Source organism: Pempheris klunzingeri, chromosome 10 (assembly GCF_042242105.1).
Source record: "Pempheris klunzingeri isolate RE-2024b chromosome 10, fPemKlu1.hap1, whole genome shotgun sequence".
Taxonomy (NCBI): Eukaryota; Metazoa; Chordata; class Actinopteri; order Acropomatiformes; family Pempheridae; genus Pempheris; species Pempheris klunzingeri.
The window spans coordinates 6,547,830-6,569,930 of NC_092021.1; the positions used below are offsets into that span (position 1 = coordinate 6,547,830).

The window sequence follows — 22,101 nt, forward strand, 5'->3', positions numbered from 1 at the left end:
AACTTCTCTCTAAAAGCTGTGTTGCCAAAAGAGACCGCTGTTTTGTTTCCTATTTCTTTTCACCGTGACCACAATCATTCCCAGATTTGTCTAAACCCGACCAAACCTTAACCACAGCTGTGCAAAATCAGAAATGGTTTTATTTGCCTTGTACAAATTTAAACACATTTGAAAGAGTTACATTCCAGTTCAGGGTGCTTTACCTTATAAATTCATGAGGTTATTGATTCAGATCAGCTCCACTTGTGATTAGAATAGAGGAGCAGAATCGCTTGTTCACCCAGTGTGGAGAAATGCACCTTTGGTGTGAACAGCCTGGCTGTTGCTTGCTGAGAATCGACAAATCCAGGTGCTTCGTGGCACTTCCACCTCCTGCGTGTCCCCGGGACAAAAACAAAACACAAAGTATCATCCACATACACTACAAATAACAAGCCCATTTTTTCATTTTGTGGTGGTTGCTTCTCAGCCACTGTGTTTGCAAAGCTCTTCCCACAGGCTGCTGGAAGTAACGAGCTTAGCTGAGTGACAGCATGCATGGGGGAGAAAGGGGGCGGGGTTTAGAGGGGTCTTTGCTTCTGCTGTGATTGGTGTTTTTTGTTCAGGTGTGTTGGATTCTTATACATGTCAGTAGGAGCACTAGAAGGAGCCAGAGGATGATACTGATCTTTACTTGCGATATATACTTCTGTCAGGGTGTAGTGACTGTGGAATATGAAAAAAAAAAAAACATTTCTATAAAAGTTACCAACTGCTCCTTTAAATATGATGCACAAACTTGACATTCATTATTAAATACTGACTGAACTGCTTGGTTTGCCAGATTATTTGTAAAACCAGCTCAGGTTCCTGCTGAATTATGTGATGATGTGCTTACAGTATAATGCTACTTTAACTAGAATCTTTGAGTGTAAATGAAAGTATTTCTTATTATCTTAGTATTGCACAGATGTTGTTGACAAGTATTCCCTCTTGCGGTTTTGGTGTTTTTGCATTTTTTCTCTTTTTCTTGCCCGCTCCTATTTATAATAATAATTATGGTGATGTCTCTCTTCTTTGCTTTGTTTTTTCTATTAGAATACTAATCAAAGCATTTGAAATTTTAAATATACATTCGTGTTAAAGGCCCGGACACCCCCTACAGGTGTTTTTGCTTGCGGCTCATTAGACCTCTGCTCATGATGGAGGTGGGTGGAGAATTAACTGAGGGTCAATTAAACAAGGTCACCATACACTGCACACAGGCCTGAGAAGTGGACAGCCTAAACCATTAAAATCTCCTGTGTGGGTGTACCATGGGTGTTCAGGGCCTTTATTATTAAATCAGCAAAAAATACAAACATTTATTATATTTCCAATTAAATATAGTTCTGGCCCAAGTGTTATGAGTAAAATCAGGCTTTGACCAAATATGATATACCACAGAAATAAACTGGCTGCAAATGCTGCTGATAATAAGATGGGTATGTCCGCCCTAATGACGGCTGTTGTTAAAGGCCATTCGATGGGATTCTAATGAAGGAAAGTATTGATTATCTCACACCTGCCTCTGGAGGGAAGACAGTGATGCATTGGATGGAGGTGAAGAGCTGACAGGTCTCAGTAGCAGGCATGCCGAGGGTTAAAACCAGCAGTCACAGCCCATTCACGCAGAGTTCTCAGCTTTGTGGCTGTGACCAGACTTTTTTCAGATTTCTTTTTCGGATTTCAGACCTGCGCTTCTCACAAGCTGTAAGGCCACATATGTCTCTGTTTGTGTTGATAGAATATTTACTAAGATAATAGTTTCCTGTCATTAAAACAACAAATGAATTCTAAAATTAGCCATTTCAAGGTTAAATTGTAGAAATTCACATACGACAGATTTTCTCTAAAGGCTATTTCTTTTTTTTTTACCTGGCTGTGAAATGGCTCTGTGCCTCCAGGTTTGCAAACTCCAAAGCTAGTTTAGACTAGTTGAAAGCTTTTTCACAGCATTTTTTGTTTGAGAATGGAGAGAAGTACTGGATTTCCTTTCCCTTTATTCTACTTTCCATCCCAAAAGTAGAAAGGAGGCTTTAGAATTGCAGGTGCATCACAATCTAAAAGTAAAACACAATTTTCATCTCAGCGCCAAACGATTTGGAAGGGAATAAATTACACAAAGATAAATAAAGCGTTCTCAAAAACGCACCTTCTAATCTCAGCCACGTGACACATTTAAAAATAACATGCCCGCGTCTCCTGTAAAATATGAAAGATGATGAAGCTGTAGGTGTCTTAGTAATAAAAAGATTCTTGTCTGCAGAGACATTCTTTTATGCCAAATGCTACATGATTACCTAATAATCTAGGTTTACCTCCCTGTCCAGACATCCTTGGCAACATTCTCAAATGGGTAATACATGTAAGGAAATGTTACTTGCTTGTTATGTACTCAAACAGTATAATGACAGGCTCTGCTGTGTTGCAGGGCATGCGACCAATTTTAGAAACAGTAATCAACAAATGAAATGGTGTGAAGAGAATCCAGTGTTTGTGGCTGTCACTTGCCTGTAATAAACCTGTGACAGGTCGACCTGCCTGTCTACCTACGTACCTGCCTACCTGCGCGCACTCTGCCCTTGACCGGGGTCTTCCACAAGACTAGACAGACTCATCTCAGCTAGCAAGCTAGGAGTCTGTTTTACATCCTGAGAGACGCTGACCTCATAAAAAGGATCTAGAATGAAGATGACACAGTAATGGACCATTTCCAGAAGGTGGCCGCTATAAAGGATGCCAGCTGCAGTAAAAACCCCAATGAAGAAGAAGAAGGAGATGCTCAGTGTGTGAATGGAATTTTTCTGAAAATGTCTTAAGCTGCAGGGAGAAAGCAGCGCAGTCTTTTATGTAAATGCTATGAACCCGTACACAAACGTAAATGTGTCGTGATAAAGACTGATGGTGACATTTGTGGGACATTTATAAGCTCACAGTCAGACAGCTGCAGGTTATCAAGACCTCCACAAACACAGAAAAGTTTGCCTCAATCCTCTCTTTCATCCTTATATTTTTTTAGCTACTACAAATCATAAAACTAAAAGAAAATAAAAATGAAACTAAAACCAGTTAATTAAAAGGAAAAAGGAATGAAAATTATAAAACTTTAACAACTCTGGCCTGGAAGTAGGGTCTTAGACAAGCAACGGGCGTTTGCCATAGCAAAGGTTAGCAATGTTAACACGTGCGTTATCTGGATATACATTTTATATCAGGGTTGCTTAAATAAAGCCAGAATAACACAGTGGGCAGCGTTTGGTGAGGAACACACTGACGCTCTGACACTGGTTCACCACTTACTGATGTGGACAGGAGGAGCTGGGAGTTAGTGGAGCCACCTGCTCTACCTCCTGAGTCACAGCAGCCTGAGTTCACTGAAGTGCTGTAGAAACTTCCAGCCTGTGGGGTCTAATGGCTGACATGACATAGAGCATTCAGTACACAGTAGTCTAGTATAGTACAGCATAGGTTATACAGTGGGATATGCTACGTATGGTATGACTACCAAACAAAATGACAACTCTGCAATGGCAGTAGAGTAATTTGCATTCTTTGCTATACAGTATAGCACCGTCTATTATACAGCAATGTAATATAATATGGAGCTGAAATTAGTAATTGCATAGAAGTAGTATTCAACTGTCATGTAGGTGATCATCAGTCTTGGTAACTGACTAATTATTTATCAAGCAAAACTGCCTGGATTCACTGCTCTTTTCTGTCGTATATTGAGTGGAATTTCTAACTTTCATGCACCTGTGCATTTCAGGAACCCACAGCTTCTGTTTCACCTCAAAATAAAATGGTGTAGGTAATCTGGCTGCACTGCTGGCTTGTTTACAATACGTCTGATCGTCTGATTTTGTTATGGAGTTGACATCAAGTTACCAGATCTCAGCAACTGACCGGGCGAGCACAGTGTTATCACAATGATAGAACGACTAAGAGAAGACCCAAGTTGAATTACACCAGAATTGTCCTTTAAACCTCGACAAGGTGTCAGAACAAACCTCAGAGCTGCCGCTTCCACTAACAGGTGCTGTTTGACTCACCGGCCATACAGCAGGCTGCGTGTCAACCTGAGGCTGGAACAGCCCTTAATAGCCGCCATCGCACTGACAAGCTCTCAACCTTGCAATCCACACTTGAACTCGTACCTGGCTATGTGCTTCATTCAAACGTAAGATGTCTGTAAATGTGCTTTTTTATTTCTTTCTGCCCTATTGCATTCTGCATTGACTGCAAGGTCACAAATATAAAGATTTTTTATTCCATATTTGACTATATAAGTACTTATGCCTACTCACTCACCAAATTATCATCCCTTTGCCTGCATAACGAAACTCCTGAGACCGTCAAGAATTTATTGAAGGTTCAGACCGACCCTGTTGCCAGACAAAGATATCAGCCAGCAATGCAAAACCTCAGATTATGTTCAGCGATGAGCTTTTTTATGTTCAACACATTTTTAAATGTTGTGCTATTTTACAATATGTTGGTTTGGCTACTACAATTAAAGTTAGAATCATAAGATTTCTGTTCTGACACATGTGGCAGCACACATGGTTACTAATCTCATTGTGGTTTAATGCTACATGTGCGAGAACTCCCGGGGGTGGGGGGGGGGGGGGGGGGGGCAGCAAACAGTCAGTGAGCAGCTACTTTGTCGGAAACACAACAAAAAAGAAACTGGAGTATCTTTGTACAGCCAGACAAGCATAATTTGAGGGCTGAAATGGCCAACTCTGGCGCCAAGGATTACAGAATGCAGATCAAATGAAACAATATTGTCGAAAAAAAAAAAATGCTAAGCATAAATAGTATTAAAAATGGGCAGAGGAACAAGACAAAAGAGCTTTGGCAAAACCCAATTAAGGTTTCATGTTCAATTTGATTTATTTTCTAGCTCAGGCAATTTTCAAATCTATTCATACGTTGCAGAATTGAACCGCGGCAAATCCTTCATGCAAAGGGAGGAAAAGAGGAGAAACTAGCAGGAAGTTAAGAACTTTGTCTTTCAAAAATAATTCCTGTGATTCAAGCAAGCTCAAAAAACACTTAAAGTTGTAGAAAAGTGTCATTGAACGGGACATTTAACCACTTAGTTTGGTCTTCGTGGCGAAGCTGCTGTCTGTCGTTGCAGTGTGATTCTAGTGGACATCCTTTTTATTCACACACACCTTGGTGCCACAGTCCCCTAGGGTCATAAGGGCCAATGCATTATGGAGTGGCATTCATATCCCAACTATAACCTGCACAACCCCGCCATAGGGCTGTGACATTTCACTTCATTAAGTCCTCAGTACATTTGATGTTCCGTCTCAGATACAGGGCCAGTGTGAAAGGACGACGGTTGACGATGAATTAAACATGGCGGGTTTAAATATAGACTTCTTGGGACAAAGCAGGCAGTATAGTATTCCGTTCCCCAATCTTCTCACATCCTCCGACATCATTACCTGACTGATGCAATGCATTTTAAGATGTTTCAGTTGACTGACAAAGCAAATACCTTTAAAGCATCTGGGGATTTTCAGTATTTTCTCACTGCCAAGACATCTCCTTAGAAAGACATCAATTCATAAATCAATCGATCATACCAACAAGTATTTTGCATATATCTAAAGCCTGATATATCTAATTCCTCTGTGGCATAGGGTTCCATCAGTGAGCCACAGCATTGCACTGGCTGACATGTTCTTTCATATTTAGCAGCAACATTTGTGTTTAGTATTCAAGTGGTTCGTGGTGCTATAGGTTTAACTGGAATTGTAGGCTGCAAAATAGCATGTATCTTATATTAGTAATGATTAAATGATTAAAAAAAAAAAGTCTCCTTCCCTTCTAGACATGTTTGTTTTTCTAATGAGCGTATGGTTAACACATTGAATAATGCACACCATGCAAATGGAACTTGTTTGCAATGCAAATTAGATGTGGATCATATCAGGCTTACTTGTAGATGAATCAATGAAGAGAAATGAATATGAGGAGTCAATGAGCTTCAGTAACTCAGGTCCATTTTTCAGGAAACGCATTCCCTCAGAATATACAAGACATAGGTGAGAGAGAGAACGCTCTAACTCCTCATTTACTACAAAATACAGAAGATACCAATTAAAGTGAGTCAGTGAAGCATGCCAGTGCCACCTGTCCGTCTCCAGGAAGTGGCTGTCACATTCATCATTCCTTGGGTACAATTTAAGTTACATAAAGCCATGTGCAAAAGAGGTTTAAGTACTTTTCTTACTCCTAGTACAGCTCAGTGACAATTATTTTGATCTTTTGATTTTAAGAGGGATTACCGGGTATATGGATAATGAAACAAATGCCACGTTAACTACATACAAACTCAAAACAAAACAGTAAAGATTCGACAGTCTCCAATATTTTTTGCAGAATAAAATTTTTAACTGCAGAATTTCACCAACGTGTTATTCTGTATTTGATTTGAATTAAATTGGCAGGTGTGGCCAAGGGGGGGAAAAAAAATTCTTGTTTTTACATTGAATATTTTTGTATGAGGAGAAACTGAGCACGCACCGTGGCAGCAGACTGACGTTAGGGATGTTAAGATTCACTGATTCCAATGAAAGTTCATGAAGTGATTGTCCCGACTGAAAACATCTCTGCATCGGTAAAATCCGATTCATTATCTCTGCCAGGCGTAACTCTGGAGGGGGTTATGCGTTTGGTTGTGTGTGTGTGTGTGTGTGTGTGTGCTTGTGTGTGTCTGTTGGTTTTTTTGTTGCTTAAAAACTGGCATCCATAGAAAAGTTTGGTCTGGTTCTGAACCGGTGTATCTGCAGATTAATTTCATATGATTCATAAAAGATGTATAAATCCCTTTTTCGGTTATCTCTATATCGTACTGAATGTAGGGAAGACCACATTTCACTCTCAGCTTTATTTCTCTGGCACAAAATCTGTCAATTAAAGGTTGAGGCCTCGGCTGTAAATGATTATGTTTTAACGTGCACAAATGTTTTCTACATAAGGTGATTAGTGATTAAAATCATATCGTGCATTTGTGTCAACCAGCTCATCAGGAAACTTTCAATATTAGTTCACTTTATTTTTTTTAATTTCAGTTAACTTCCTTTTTTTTGCACTACAAAGGACTTGTGAAAGGGCATGTTCGTGAAAGAGCCACGTGTGTTTTTAAAAAGGTCAAAAAGAAACAGCGTGAATGAGACACCAACTGTGTTACTGTACTAGAGAAATAAATATGTGAAGTAAACACGTCGCCTTTTTTAGTTGATTTATGACTTGCTGTTTGCTTAAGAAGAACCACAGAAATAAAATCAAACTCTCAGTGCCATATTGAATTAGCTTAGCGTTGCATTCTTTTGAATAAGGGTTAGAAACGCATTCTATCTTGTCAGATTGCATCGTGTCGAATCAAATCGTGTCGAATCGCTCTGCAGCACAATAGGTGTGGATTGTATCGCATCGCACTGCTTTTAACGTATTCGATCGTTGGCAATGAATCGAGATGTGTGTCTCATCGACCTCAAAGACGGACACAAACATCTTTAATAGACATAAATCTCATTTTATGTGTTCCTGTATTGTTACTGGTGAAATTGTGTTCTGCCTCATGTTCTACAACACGTTGCCTGTTTCCACAATGCCAGTGTTGTCGCACAGTTAGTAAGAGCACATGCAGTCAGACTGCTAGTGACAGCATGTGTGTGACTGGTCAGCGTGGAGTCACTTAGCAGACTGGCCATCAATCTAAGGCCATCATTTATATTCGTAATTAAGTGTCTCATATCCGGGTAAAATCCAATTGAGATTTAAGACCCTTTCATTTACACACAGCCACAATGTTTGATGATTTCAGTCTAAATCCAACTGCTGTGATCACAGACAGGACGGTGGCAGTGGTTTCCACAGGTCGCTGAGCGATGTAATTACAGGTGGGAGGAAAGGTAAGTGGACTGTACTTGTACGGTGCTTTTGTCTTTGTTTTCAACCACTCAAAGCGCTTTTAAATCACATTCACATTCACCCTTCCGCACATCAACATACAGGGGGAATCTAAGTAGGTGGACACTATTCCTCCATGCACATTCACACTCCAAGGCACAGCTTCGGGAGCAAGTTGGAGTTCAGTGTCTTGCCCAAGGACGCTTTGAAAAGTGGACTGGGGGAGAGACTAGAGACTTGTGATTGATGGACGACCTGCTCTACCTCTGAGCCACAGCCACACATAGAGTAAAGCTTATGTGTGTGTCTTGTAAAGTTGGACACATTTACACCGTAAACATCCGGCTAGAATGCAAAGGAATGTGTACATTATATTTCAGGTGCATTTACAATGAGCTTATTTGAGATCGGTTATGCTCATGATGCATTCATTGACTATAGTGCAAGTCCATGACTTAACCTGTTTGGTTCAGTGAAAACAAGCTCTGGAGCGTTCGCTTCAGGTCAGTGCAGTTTTGGAAAGCTAAAAAATCGAAACCTGGTGCGGATCAACCACCCAGATTGACTGGGAAATTCCACCGTGCACATCTGCGTTGGATTATGGCTGTTTTTGTTATGTCCTCCGCACAGCTTCATATCCCACTGGGAGCATTTCAGAAGCGAAGTATTTCACCTTGCTGACTTATTGACTTTCGTGCTTCTAACATGAGCAAGCAGGCTACATTTCTTATTCTGTTTGGTTTAAGTGTCTTTATTGTGGATGTTTCTTACTTTGATGTGCTGTGGCCTACAAACAGTATGTTAAAGTGATAGTGTTTTTCCACTTCTAAGATAAACCTCTCGTATACCAATATAAACCCTCTGACTGATAGCTGGCCTTGTGTCACCGATTATGAAAAATAATAAATAAAATAAATAATGATTAATGTAGTGATGGGACATACGATCGAGAGTCTGCACAGGGTGTTTTATTTTGAAAATCGATCGGATTCTCTATGTTTCCATGTTTGACTTCCTGCCCTGCTCATCCTTTCTTTGCTGCTTGATGTGGCCAGTCCACAGTTTCTATCAAAAATAGACCAGGCACATATTTTGAGTGGAAAGCAGTTTCTGGATTGACTCTAACAAACACGCCACGGCACTTCTGGTGAAAATAGAAGCATCAAAGTGGCAGCGACCATCTTTGGTTGTCATGTTCTGGCTGCGATGGAATTTAGCTGAGAGACTGAAAATGAGGGTCTCTTCCAATTCCAAATGTCCTCTTCCAGTCCTGGTTCCGGTTTGTTTGTGGTGTGAAAGCAAAAGAATCAACAGTGTTTGTTGATAGCAGATTGATGATTTAAGCACGATTTCAAAAGCTGAAGTACCATGAAATCCATCTGCTAATTTTGAACTGTTAAGGAAGAGCTCTTATAGTCGGGCCTGTAATAACAAGATACGTACTGTCCAATCAGACGAAAAAGCAGTTAAAACTGTGTGTATGCTGTGCTTGTATCCTACTTTATGTACTTTAGTGTGAAATGCAGTGACTTTATAGTGATTAACATATAAGCTTACTTTTTTTTTATCCTGTCATTTTTCATTACATTATCCATTTGCAGTCTGATAACATTAATCATGTTTAAAGTATAATCAATTATTTCTTTGTGAGCTCTCTGTGACACCAGAGAGCATAAATATGCATGATCTGCTGTCCGTCACCATCTCAATTTGCTCACGTAGGTCCTTGATGATGCAGGATAACAATCGCCAAAACCGTCCAGTGAATGAGTTCCCTGTCAGTCTGTGTTAATTCATATCTACTCCTCTCGGTTCATTTGTATTAAAAAAAAAAAAAAAAAAAAGCCGGTGAGAACATCAGTGAGAACACTGATCCTCGTATAGCTTTTCATCAGCACATTGGAGCCTGCAAAGAAAAATTTTGGCAATGTCAAAAAGTAATGCTGCACCTTTATATGCACAACACATGCACCCCACAACAACTTAAACACATGAATTACATTTTAAATCACTTGTTTTCCCAGCCCAGCTAAAATGATTTGCCTTGACTTTAAACAGTGATTTTCTGTAATATGAAGGCAATTACAGTGATTTAACTAGAAAGTGTGTGAATCATCACCTCAGTGTTGGGTCACATTTGTTACATTTGTTTCAGTGTAGTTTTTTTCATTTCATTACGCTGAAATGCTGTGCTGTTCACATGATGTTACTGTATTTGGTGATCCAGTGAGGTGACCTAGTGATGAAAGACCTTGGGATAATGGAAATGTTCCTGTTAGAGCCACAGGGGAAGTGCAGGTTACAGGCATAACTGCTGACTGCACAGAACAATGCAGCATCCAGGTGCAGGCTGGGAAGGCACCTTTGAAGAGGACTGCTGCTTCCCTAAAGTAAAGCCCTTGCTTTAAGGGAAGGGCTGGGAACAGTTTACTGACATTATTCTCAAGAGAAGCTTGTGTGTTCACCTGCTTTTGTTGCTGACATGGTTTTAGATGATGGTGACACTGAGGCAAGAGGAGAACAATGTGATCCGGAGGACAGGCATAGCCAAAGGAGAACTTTTTATGATGAAAAACAACTTTGCAGATACTCCAGATTCCCTCTCTCACAGACACTCACAGAATAATTTGATGTTCTATTGCATATGTGCCTGAAGCAGTATCGTTTGTGTGGAAAGTAATTCCCAGCTTAGCTTGCAAGTCCACTGCGTATAAGAAGCGGACTTAGCCACCGAAATGTCACCCATTGGTTTGTGGACTATGTATCTGAAGCATCCACTTTGACATTTAGCTATCTTGGTTTGTTGGATCCAGAAGTGGCCATATTTGGACGAGAGGATGGAGCTGGGAGAAGTAGCTATCAGCTAATGCTACCTTGGTTAGCAAGGTGCATCTTTACTTCATGTAAATAGTGGTGTTAATTGGTATGCTAATTTGGTGCGCAGTTATTATTTGAATCTATCTATCTATCTATCTATCTATCTATCTATCTATCTATCTATCTATCTATCTATCTATCTATCTATCTATCTATCTATCTATCTATCTATCTATCTATCTATCTATCTATCTATCTGTCTGAAGCGGCATTGAAGGCGAAAGGGCAAAGCAATACTTTCATTGTGTGGTGAAACTTGTTTTTTATCTGTACATATGACAAGAAAGAAATCGTTCAGGAACTGAAAAAAACACTTTTAAAGGGTCATCATTTTAAGAGAGCCATGGACATGCATTGCTGCACCTCAGTCCTGATTGACAGGTCACCGTGGTTGCGACTTGGCAAAAATAGAAGAGGCCAGAGGAGACTGGAAAAGGCCAGAGGAGGCTAGAAGAGCCTAGGAACCAACAGTTCTCCTCCTTTCACCTATAAATGATCTGCAGGTCTGATGAAAGTGGAGCATGTCATCATTAGCATGTTGCGTGGGTGGAGATGAAATAAGCATAAGCTGTGATGGACAAGGCTAATACTTTCCTGCATGCAAAACAGTGGAGGGCAAGAGTGCCGTTCTAATTTCCCTGTTTGTTTTGAACATTTCACAGTCACTGGTATCACTGAAGCAGCACTGTGTGCTTATGCTGAAAAATTCACACCCATTGGCACATGGCCCTTGGACAGTGTACGCCACCCCAACAAGTCAATTAGAATGATTCAGAATGGCTTGTTAAATACGGCTCGGTAATTAATTAAATCTCCTTATTGATGATGTCTAAAAGATCCGTGTTGCAGAGGAGGTGTTGCACTAATCTATCTCTTAATCTTCTAATCTAATCAGAAAATGTTACTCGTTTATTTCTCTGGTGGAACAAAAAATCGAGTCGGAGGCTGAAGGGATTGCAGCTCTGTGCTCTAATTTAAGGGACTTGTCTGCTCTTATTTTGTCAATCACAATGCACTGCTACATTCAGAACAACAGGAGCTTTGTGCTTTCAGCTGATGCAGGGCACAAAAAGGAGTACAAATTCAAAGTGGTGGCAGCGTTATGTCGCACCGCAGACTTTATACTGTAGATGAATCAATCAAAAAATACTTTGGAGACATGAACTTGTAAATGTAACCTCTGTACTTGCAGAGGACGCAAGAGAGAATCTCCCTTTTGGATAAGAAGAAAAAGGAAGTCGTCAACTAACCTACCAGACAGTCTCTTTGACACACTCCTGTTTACGTTCCCACTGCATCTGAAGATTCCTGAGGATTAGGCTAATAAGTCATATAACGGATTAATCTTGCTGTCTGACACACACAATGGAACAACAACACAGCTCTTTGCTCTTTGATGTAATTACCTGATGGGCAACTCTGATGTGGATGTGTATCCAGTCGATGTTCTGGAGCTTTTGACTGCGTGACACGATCCTTCTTTGAGTTTTCCCAGTTTTCTTGAAATTGTTGTATCCAGTCACTTAAATGACTTCTTCGTGTTTGCTTAAAAAAACTGACATTAAAAGTTCACTCTTGACCTTGGAAACAGCAGTTGGCAAAACAATCTCACCATGCAGCAGTTAATCCAGAGCTTTTGATCATATCACACTCACGATAATATGACTCAAAGCTGCCGAACAGATACTGGGTGGACCTTGTGGTCAGACTGTTTTGGCGACTGCTGTTTCCAAGCAGTCAAGACTGAGCTTTCAAACTCAAGATCTGTTGATGCCTTACAGTCATTTGTTTCTGTATTGCTTTTACTATTATGCATTTAACCTAATAGAAAAAAAGGCATGATAATTCATAAAATACTAATATTGAATCTAGTGGCACCCAGTGCTTGCTTCCTGTGTTTGAATACATGTTGTTTCAAGTGAGGTTTGTGTTTGACCAGTGACTGGCTGCGAAATCCACCATGGCAGTTTGTAGGCATTTTGAAAATATCATTCCAGAGAAGGGACGTTTTGAGTTGGAGCTAAGTTTGGCATAGGAACTAAATTTAGACATTATTTCCTGCTGTGGAAATGCAGGTTGCGTTTCCTGAGTTCCTAAAAAGGTCCCAGCGTTCCTTCATAAGTTCCTGTGATAGAAATGGGCTATTCGTCACTAAAATGCTCGCCTGACTACACATTACATTTTTAAAAAAATGTACAAATAGAAAAGTCCTACATTATTAATTCACTTTCTCCCTCAGCCTACACATTAAAAAACTAAAGTATACATTAAAGAAGGCCATAATTGTTTCTATTGAGCTTCCATCAGTGGAGATATTGTACGATAGTAGAAAACTTTGCCTTACTGAAGTCAAAACTAGTTTGAAGTGTGATTAGGCTCTTCACAGCTATGCCAGTGCGGAGACTAATGTCCATAGAAACATCCAGAGGAAAGGCCACGGTTGACTCGTGCCCCATTTGGATGCTCTCACAGCCTCGACAGCACTCCACCCCATGTGTGAGCGTGTTTGCCACTCATTGGCACTCATTAACAGCCATTGCGCTAAGTGGTTGTACTTATAATGTTGTTGTCATGCAACTCTAAATGAGCTTTTGTGTCATTAATCTTCTTTTGCGTTTGAGTCTTTCCCCCGCGGGGTTCATTTATTCCACCAGTGTTAGTAGAAACCCTCAACATCCTAAACCATACTGCTGCCGAGCGATGTGATCAGACTCCATTGTATTTTTCCATTTACTTGATCAATGGTGCTCTAATCCCGAATAAATCTATGGCTTTACTAATTATAGTTATGATGGAGCTCTTATGCGTATGTGAGCATTTTATGAGTTAAGATATTAAGAATTTCTTGATAAGTTATAGTTCAATGTCTCATTGTACTGACAGTTCAATGTTTAGTTGTACCGTAGTACAGCATATACCCAAGAGAGGACAGTTAATATATCCATTCCCGTGCCTGTGCTGCAACTACTGATGAAAGTGATTCTGATTTGTACAACAACAAAAAAACTAAAGTGACCCAACCACAGATGCCATCTTTATTGAAACACTTTAGCACTTGCAGTGACTGGCACTGAGTCCTCGAGCACGCGCTGCTGTATTTACTGTCAGCATCTGCAGAACCGAGCACTCGTGTTCTATCTTTAACAATTTGGCTTTGAGCTTGACCAGCTGTGACATTTGGTGGAACCTTAGGGACTGCAGACACAGCATTCAAGCATTACGCAACCTTTGCTAAATAATTAAGTGTGTGCTATGCATATTACATTTTGCCCAGAGTTCCCACTTGGGCCTCCGACTCTGCACTCCATTGGCTGTGCATCCTCATCTGCAAATGGAAGGGGCTTTCAGTTAGGCTAAAATTTCTCTGTGTCTAACCCCCCTCCCCGCCCTGCAGTACTTATGAGACTGCAGCCAGTGTTGCTATTGCTGAATGACAATTAATTACAGTCTTTCCCTAACCTCACGCACACACACACACACACACATACATCAGCATTTTAATGTAATATAAGCTTTAGCAGAATAGTCCAATAGCTCTGTCCTTGTCAGTTAATAAGGGTGTTTCAGCCACAATGTTGGGCTATAAGATCTGTCTTAAGACCTGACGTTCGAGGTTGAGGTCAGGGGTGTTTGCAGGTGAGTCGTGCATCCCACACCCAACAGGAGAAAAAAATTCTGTATGGACCTGTCTTTGTGCAAAGTGAAAAGGAAAAAAGGTCTCTTTGTGCTGCCAGAATTTGGAATTACATTAGTGTCCAAAAAAGAATCTGATTTCACTTAATTGGAAACCAGGAGAAAGAGCCCCAAACCAAAAGTGCACAAAGGTATGTGGACTGGGGTTTCCACATACAATTTTGGCCTTAAGTATCTTAGATTTGGAAAGAGTTCTGATACTGTAAATACGAAAAAGATATTATATGAAAAAGATATTTTCAAACAGTATAAAGGAGTCACATGTAACAGTCTATTTGGCATCTACTGCACCATTATCATTTCCTCAAGTGATCAAAAATAGGCACACGATTCAGAAATGTGACACATTATTACCGGCTGCTATAGTTAGTACTGAATGCTGTTTTCCTTATTGCTGCCTCCAGTCAGTGGGCAGAATGAATCTTTTATTTCCTGACAGTTATGTGGGCAGCAGACTCTGGAGCTGGACGGTTAAAACCCAAATAAATCTGGCATTTTCAAAGGAAAATTACAATGTGTCTCCTGGCTCACTGAGTACAAACACTGGAAGAGAGATATCATTACCCAGGCCTAATTTATTCCTTCAAGGAGTCCTGTGTATGCTGTATACCAGTTGTATGGGAATAAATATTCACCTGACAGAGCATTTCCAAGGATTATTAGTATTTAGAGTTGACAATCTGTGTGAAATGGTCTTTTCGTTATTTAAGGAAAACGTTTTTCTCGCGTTTTGGTATCGTGGCGATGTGTTGTGAGCTTTTATGCTGAAAGGTTAGCAACCCTTTCTGTGGATATGAGATTTTTTTTCATTATAACTGTGGCATAACTGTGGCTGTTGGGTCATGTGAATGATTTTGAACGAACGCAATGCTGTCATTGTGCTATATGTGGTGAGGGGTTGGGGGGGGCTGCGTCTTCTATAGATGTTATGAGCGGCTAATGTGTTCCTGCAGCTCACTAGTGCTTCACTGAAAGCGTGTGCTTAGACAGAAAGTGAAGGGAGGTTTTGATTTGCATCAATTGGCTAATTTGAGGCTGGACAGTTTATGTGTATTCACAGCCAAGGTACCAACTGTACATAAGCTAACTAGCCAATAGTGTACCTCTCATACAAGGAGACCACTGTCCCTTCCAGGACTTATTGTTCTTTTCAATCCAACACTGATGATTTCATTGAGCCAGACACTACCACAAACACTGATCATGTATTAACAACATTTACAAAATTACATGGTCATCATTTGTCTGGCTTGAAGATAACATAATGACAGATTGTAATGGTATTATCTCAAATTGAGCTGTTGTGGCTCTAGCATCAGGAAAATATCGTATTTATTTGCCTTAAGATAGCAGACAAAAGCTGCAGTAGTAGTATGTGCGTGTGCAGTGACCAATACTCAATCCACACAAGTCCAGCCTTAGTTGCTTAAGCATGGTAGAAAAAAAGCTGAGGCATTTCATAATTCATCAGGTTACAGACGTAGGACATTACTTATACATTAGAGTCTTAGCTTGTTCTTTTTCTGCTACGAACATTTCATTATTTAAGGAGACAAGTGCAGAGCAGTGCAGAGACCTATGGTAATGTTTTAAAGATCGCAGAAATGAGTTCCTTTTCATCAGCTCTAAATATTCATTTTCTCTCTCATAGGCAAGCACTTACTGGAGGTGTAGCACCGCTGGATATCAAATGAAAAATGATATTTTTGATGGAAGTAATCTAATCTGAGACATATTTTGGAGGGATAGTCTAGTCTGGCGTTGCTGTTATAAGTGGGCTGTTTCATGCAATTGCAACATAGCACATGAGGCAATTGTTTTACACTATTTAGAGCTGACATCAGGCCATCCAGAACAATCAGTATAGTCCATTAAGACCACAGTGCAATGCTCTTAAAGGATTATATTGTTCTCCTTGGTCTCCTATCGTACATGAATCAAGATTTAGTTTCTTCATTTCAATTGTTTACCACTTCTTTATGTGGCCGCCACATTCAATAACAGCAAAAGAAACTTTGTGGAAGCAGGGGAAACATATTCCTCGGGGCACAGAGTTCCAATCAAGTGCAGCACCGGCAGTTGTTTGGGATTAGCCAGAGGAGTTTAGTAGAGACAGCTGTGCTCACTTGTAAGCTATTCATTACTATATGACTCCCAGTGGCAGTGGATAACCTCAGAGAACCAGACATGACCCACACACACACACACACACACACACACACACACACACTCAAATACTTGTTTACAGTGCCAGCCAGACAAACACTGTCACACTCTTGTAATTGTGAATGCTTTCACTCACTATCTGAAAGCCCAAACATGAGAAATAAAAAAGAACAGGTGTTGGGTTCTATGTAGCCACAATTCCTCCTACTCCTCTTTCTATCACCACAACTGGATACAAGGATCATAGGGAACAAAGTCGCTCATAAAATGAATGAAATGCTCTCTCCGATGGAAAGCAGCAGAGGAATTCCTTGATGTCTTGGAGCTACTAGTGCTCTCACCCAAGAGACTGGTGTGAAACCATACAGTGCCTCAACATTGACCTTTTATTATTAGACCTATTGGTGTATTATCTCCAGTTTTGGTTTAGGCAACAAAACTACTTGGTTAGATTCAGGGCTCCAAAACTAGGCATGTGATGAAAAATATTTTTACAATACAGCTTTTTTGAAAAATAGAATCTTTGTGGTATATTTCTTACATCCTTATTACTTAAATTATGTGAAATTGAAAAAAAAAAAAAAGAATCTCAATACTAAAACCTTTGTTTGCCATTGTTGGCTATTTACACCAGGGTGCAAATAGCACCTGCAATGCTATCTTTATTCATAATACTCAAAAAGTATTTCTCTTTTATTTATAACATGTGGAAATAGAAAGAACAGAGGCAGTATGAACCATCTACAGCCGCCATCAATGAGGCTACAGGTTTAGACGCACACCAACTCACTAAACAAATTTAATTTCTATAAATTCACAAAAAACATTTGCACAATATTTTAATGAAGACAAATACTAAGCCATTCCATTAGCTTAGGCATAGTGTTACTTTTACTCTGCTGATAGGTTTGTGCCAACACCATTTGTTGTTGTTGGTCCACCTTCAAATAGTTACAGTACTGCTTATGTGCTGAGATTTTGCTATTGTCCACTTTTACTACAATTAAGTGTTATTTTATATCGTTATTTTGTGGGATTCGCTCTCTTAGCAGGATCCTTGTAACTTCTGAGATGAATCAACGGCTCCCTAAAACAAAAAAAGCCTTTTTGGCCAAATCCAGACCGATCATAGCTCATCATTATTCAGAATAATTAACTACAAATGGTCACATCCTTGATGTTAGCGTCGCTGTTGAACTATAAAACCGCAGAAATGCTAGAGCACACGGTGGCAGAGCACACGTGCTTTTGAAGGGCCCAGAAGAGCTAAATTCAAGGGCTGTTATTAAGATGAATGTGTCAAGTAATTTTCATTTTACACGGTCTTTGAGAATCCTCATTCAGAACAATCCTGCCTGTGGTCCCTCAACAATAGAATTATACACACTGCCTGTCTGATGTGATGATATCTATTACTGTGACGGGCAGACAAGGTCAGAAGGGAACAATCATGTGTGGCGGGATTAAGCTTAGATCAAAACTTAACAAAGATGCGGCTGATACAGCCAACCACAAACTCATAACACTGTGGGCTAGAAATGTGAGGAATCATTTGATTTTTTTTTTTCTTTTGCATTATTTTGCTTCATCATCTTATTTAAATTTGATTATTTGATTAATTGTAGAACGCTAGCATGCAAACATTTGCAGATTGCTGCAGTGCTGTTAGGGGCTCTTTCATCCACCACTGCCTGGGAGACGGTCCTGAATGCCCCACCCCCAGGAAGTGGCTCTGGGAAGTGGTTGTGTCTTCATCTGACATGTAACCAACCAATCAGTCCTTTTTTCTTGAACTCTGTTCTCTTGTAAAACTGAAACATGGTTAATGTTTGAATGTTACCATGCAATGGGCTCATTGCTGCTCCCAATGGGTAAAAAAAAAAAACACTCACTAGGACTGCTGTTCTCACCAAATATAGTTTTTCATTTTGGGGCATTTTTCTGTATTAGATAGAGATAATAGAAAAATGACAACAACAAAAAAATAGGAGAGAGGGTAGGAGGAGGAGAGACACAACAAAAGGTCCCTGATTGGATGTGAGCAAGAGATTTCGTAGTTCATGGTCATCTTCTACTGATCTGCTATCTTCTAGTCCTAAACCAAAGGGCACCCTGCACCGTAGTTGGTTAGTTAGAGTGGGTTAGTTACTACAGCCTGTCTGACTACATGCTGTAGTAACCCAGTAACCCAGTACAGCTTTGCACACCAGAATGAGGGAAGAAGGTGCCACACTCAAAACAAACTTGGTGGCGGCGTGCCCACATTTGTCCCGGCTTCATCCTGACCACGATCCTTTCTTGTCAAAAAAAATTATACATATTATACTCACCTAGAACACTCTGAAAAGAAGCCTTAAAGGAAAAGTGCTTTCATACACACATGGACATTTGACAGCCTGATGAATAATGCTTAACAGGTAAAACGGAAATAAAGAGATGTGTTAAACACTGGACCTGCTGTGCCGGAGAGGTTTATGATTAATTGCCTTGCTGTAACGATATTGTGTCCACTTTCCATGGCCAGACTATTTTAAAGATTAATAATTCAATCGTCATTTGCATGAACAAAAGAGAGAAATATTATTTCCATCTGTTTCCAGTCAGCAAGTTAAGAAGGCCATAGCTCAGCAGTTGCTGTTATTTAACCTATGTCTGCTTGTGTGTATGCGTGTGTGTGTGTGTTTACATCAGCACGCATGCTTTCAAGATCAGTCATATTTGTGCATGCTATTGTGCTGACACAAAGGTGTTATCATTTGTGACGATCCCCCGTACCATGACATTTGAGGTGGGCTACGTTTCTGAATGCTTGGCTCTGGCACAAAACAAACATCCCTGTCATGTCCAAGGAATCCAGCTTGGGACGGGAGATGTTTTCCTGGCAGTGCCACCCATCAATACAGGAACATTCTGTGTTACCTTGAAGGTGAAAAATATAGGCCTTCCCTTTGTGTTTGTCTGCCACTGAAATCTCACTCTTGATTCTCACAGCTAATCACATTACTTGATAGTCACACAAGCTTGAGCCCGATTCGCTGTCTGCTGCATTGTTACCGTTATGTGATCTGAAGGAACAGAGAGCCTTAGAAAGTATTTGTTTTTAACGGCATTGTTGTAATTCTAAATCGAGCCGGGATGGTGGCCTCAGCCTGTTTTTGCTTTGAGGTCTTTTTTTTTCTCTGCAGTGTTTTCTTCGGGACAGCTTTCAGAAGTCTGATTCCTTTCATCCAGATGGTCTCGTCTTTGTTCCTTTTTTGTTTTTGTGCGCAGATTCTGAAGTCATCTACAGAAACAGTGATGGCCACGTCATCAAGTTCAACATCCTCACAAACGAAACGGAGATTGTCCTGACAAACACAACATTTGTAAGTAGATACGTCTTCCATACTGTGTAGGAGATCTGTTTCTTATTCATGATGATATGAATGCTACCATGATGATTGTCATTGCAAATAGTATTTACTTCTTGCTGTCTCTCTAATTTCTATAGATAAATTTCAACGTGGCCAAGTATTCTGTCTCCCCTGATCTGAAATATGTGCTCTTCGCTTATGATGTGAAACAGGTAGGTTTTTTTTAATAACATCAGTGCCATGAATGTTTTTGCGGTGAGATAATGATAATGTTTTTCACATCTGTGTCATACTGAGACTCTCCTCTCACTCCTGCATATAATTGGAACATAAAGGAGTGCACATACAGTGTCCTTACGCAGTTGTTATGGACTATTGTAGTGTAAGCTCACGGCTAGCATTTGTGCACAAAGGGCTTAAAGGTGGAGCATTCGGTTTGCCAGTGGTGGGAAAAAAAAGGGGTTGGATCCTTTTCTTGAGTAAAAGCAGCAATAGCACAATGTAAATGTGCACAATGCCCAATATTTGGTTGCTTAGGAACAGCAGGAACAACAGTGGCGTAACATTCCAAGTACTCTGGATAAAAGGTTGGAAGTGGCACGGCTGGTGTTTTCCATGCATTTCTAGATGCAGCATCTGAGTGGCCCCTGTCTGTACTGCTTATTGCTAACCCCCACCCCACCCCCATCCTTCCGTCAGACATCTTGCAACTATATTATTATGAAACTATATCCTGTAAATGCTCAATTGTTATATATTCTATATTGTCACCTTTGTAATTTAAATGACAAGTAGCAAAGTGTGTACGCATGCATGTTAATGTAGCTGTTAGAGGTTGACCTACTTTTGAATAGATGAGGCGCTGAGCAAAGCCATCAGTGAGATGCGCTTGTATAAGGGGGGGGTAAACAAATGACTGACAGCTTAAGAGGAAATCAGCACATCAAGTCATTCTGGTGCCTTAAACTCCACAAATCCCAAAAGAAATGGGCGGAAAATGTTCAATAACTCAAGGATGCCTCCCGGTTAGCTCAGGGTGCACAAGAAGCTGTTAGGCCAAGCGACTCTGTCAGAATAGAAGGTGCAAAGCCCTGGAAGCTGATGGATAGCTTTACACCATGGACACTTGTTTTCAGTTAAGGCAGCTCACGCTGTTACTGTGTGTTTATGGCTGCTGAGTAATTTGTGCAAACATTTATCAAACTCAGCGATCAATGCTCTGATCAATTTGATGTGTGTTTAGAGTTTCAGTGTGGGATTGGTAGGAAGTGATAAAAGGTGGCAAACTAATTGCTTCCGATGGTAAATGCGTCACCTTGTTATGCTTATAAGGTTTCAGAGAGAAAGGAGATCTGAGGGAAATCTCAATGTGACGAAGCAAATAAATACTCAATAAATCATGTATTGAAACTGTTTACCTTCCCGTTTACACTGCAGTCTTTGACTATGAGTGTTTGCACATCTGGCATAAATCCAGTGTCTGGTGTGCTTTTAGGAAGCAGGATTTCTATACATGCTGAGAATATTTGTATGATAACCAGAGTGAGTTTGGTTCTGTGCTCTTAACTTTGGCACCATTCCCAAGGTGTCAAATACCTCCACTTTGTCACCCCCTTTGGCTCAAGGCACCCTTTAGCTTCCGTATAGCACACCATCTCTGTCCATATAAGGTGCGGAAGGACAGTGTAGTCTATTAACAGCAATTAAAGTCCGCATATTAAAGTGGAAGGGTGGTTGGATGGCTCAAACATGGACTTTGACCCATTAGACCGGAGTTTAGGTCTCCTGTGAGAATGAAAGTAAAACTTAGCTCATGTGAGTAATATAAACCTAACCAAGCAGTTTTAGTGCCTAAACCCAACTTAACTGTTAACACAGTTGAAGCACCAACCAATGATGTGGTTTTGTTTCAGCATTGCCTCCAGCCAGTTTCCTGTGATATTCAACCTTAACGTTTGAATTAACCGACACTAACAACAGAAATGCCGCTTGGCAGAGGGTGGCGGCTACTTTACATGTAACGCACATGTAGGCCTATGTAACTATTTAAACACACAAT

General features: G+C 40.3%; 1 protein-coding gene across 1 annotated transcript in view; it reads left to right on the top strand.

The window, feature by feature from the left end:
- LOC139208132 (inactive dipeptidyl peptidase 10-like) overlaps positions 1-22,101 on the top strand; it is a 187,365-nt gene that overhangs the window by 124,222 nt on the left and 41,042 nt on the right. Inside the window, exons 4-5 of the mRNA XM_070837711.1 lie at positions 19,960-20,054; positions 20,180-20,254. Coding sequence (XP_070693812.1) covers positions 19,960-20,054; positions 20,180-20,254 — 170 coding nt within the window. The remainder of the gene's footprint in view (positions 1-19,959; positions 20,055-20,179; positions 20,255-22,101) is intronic.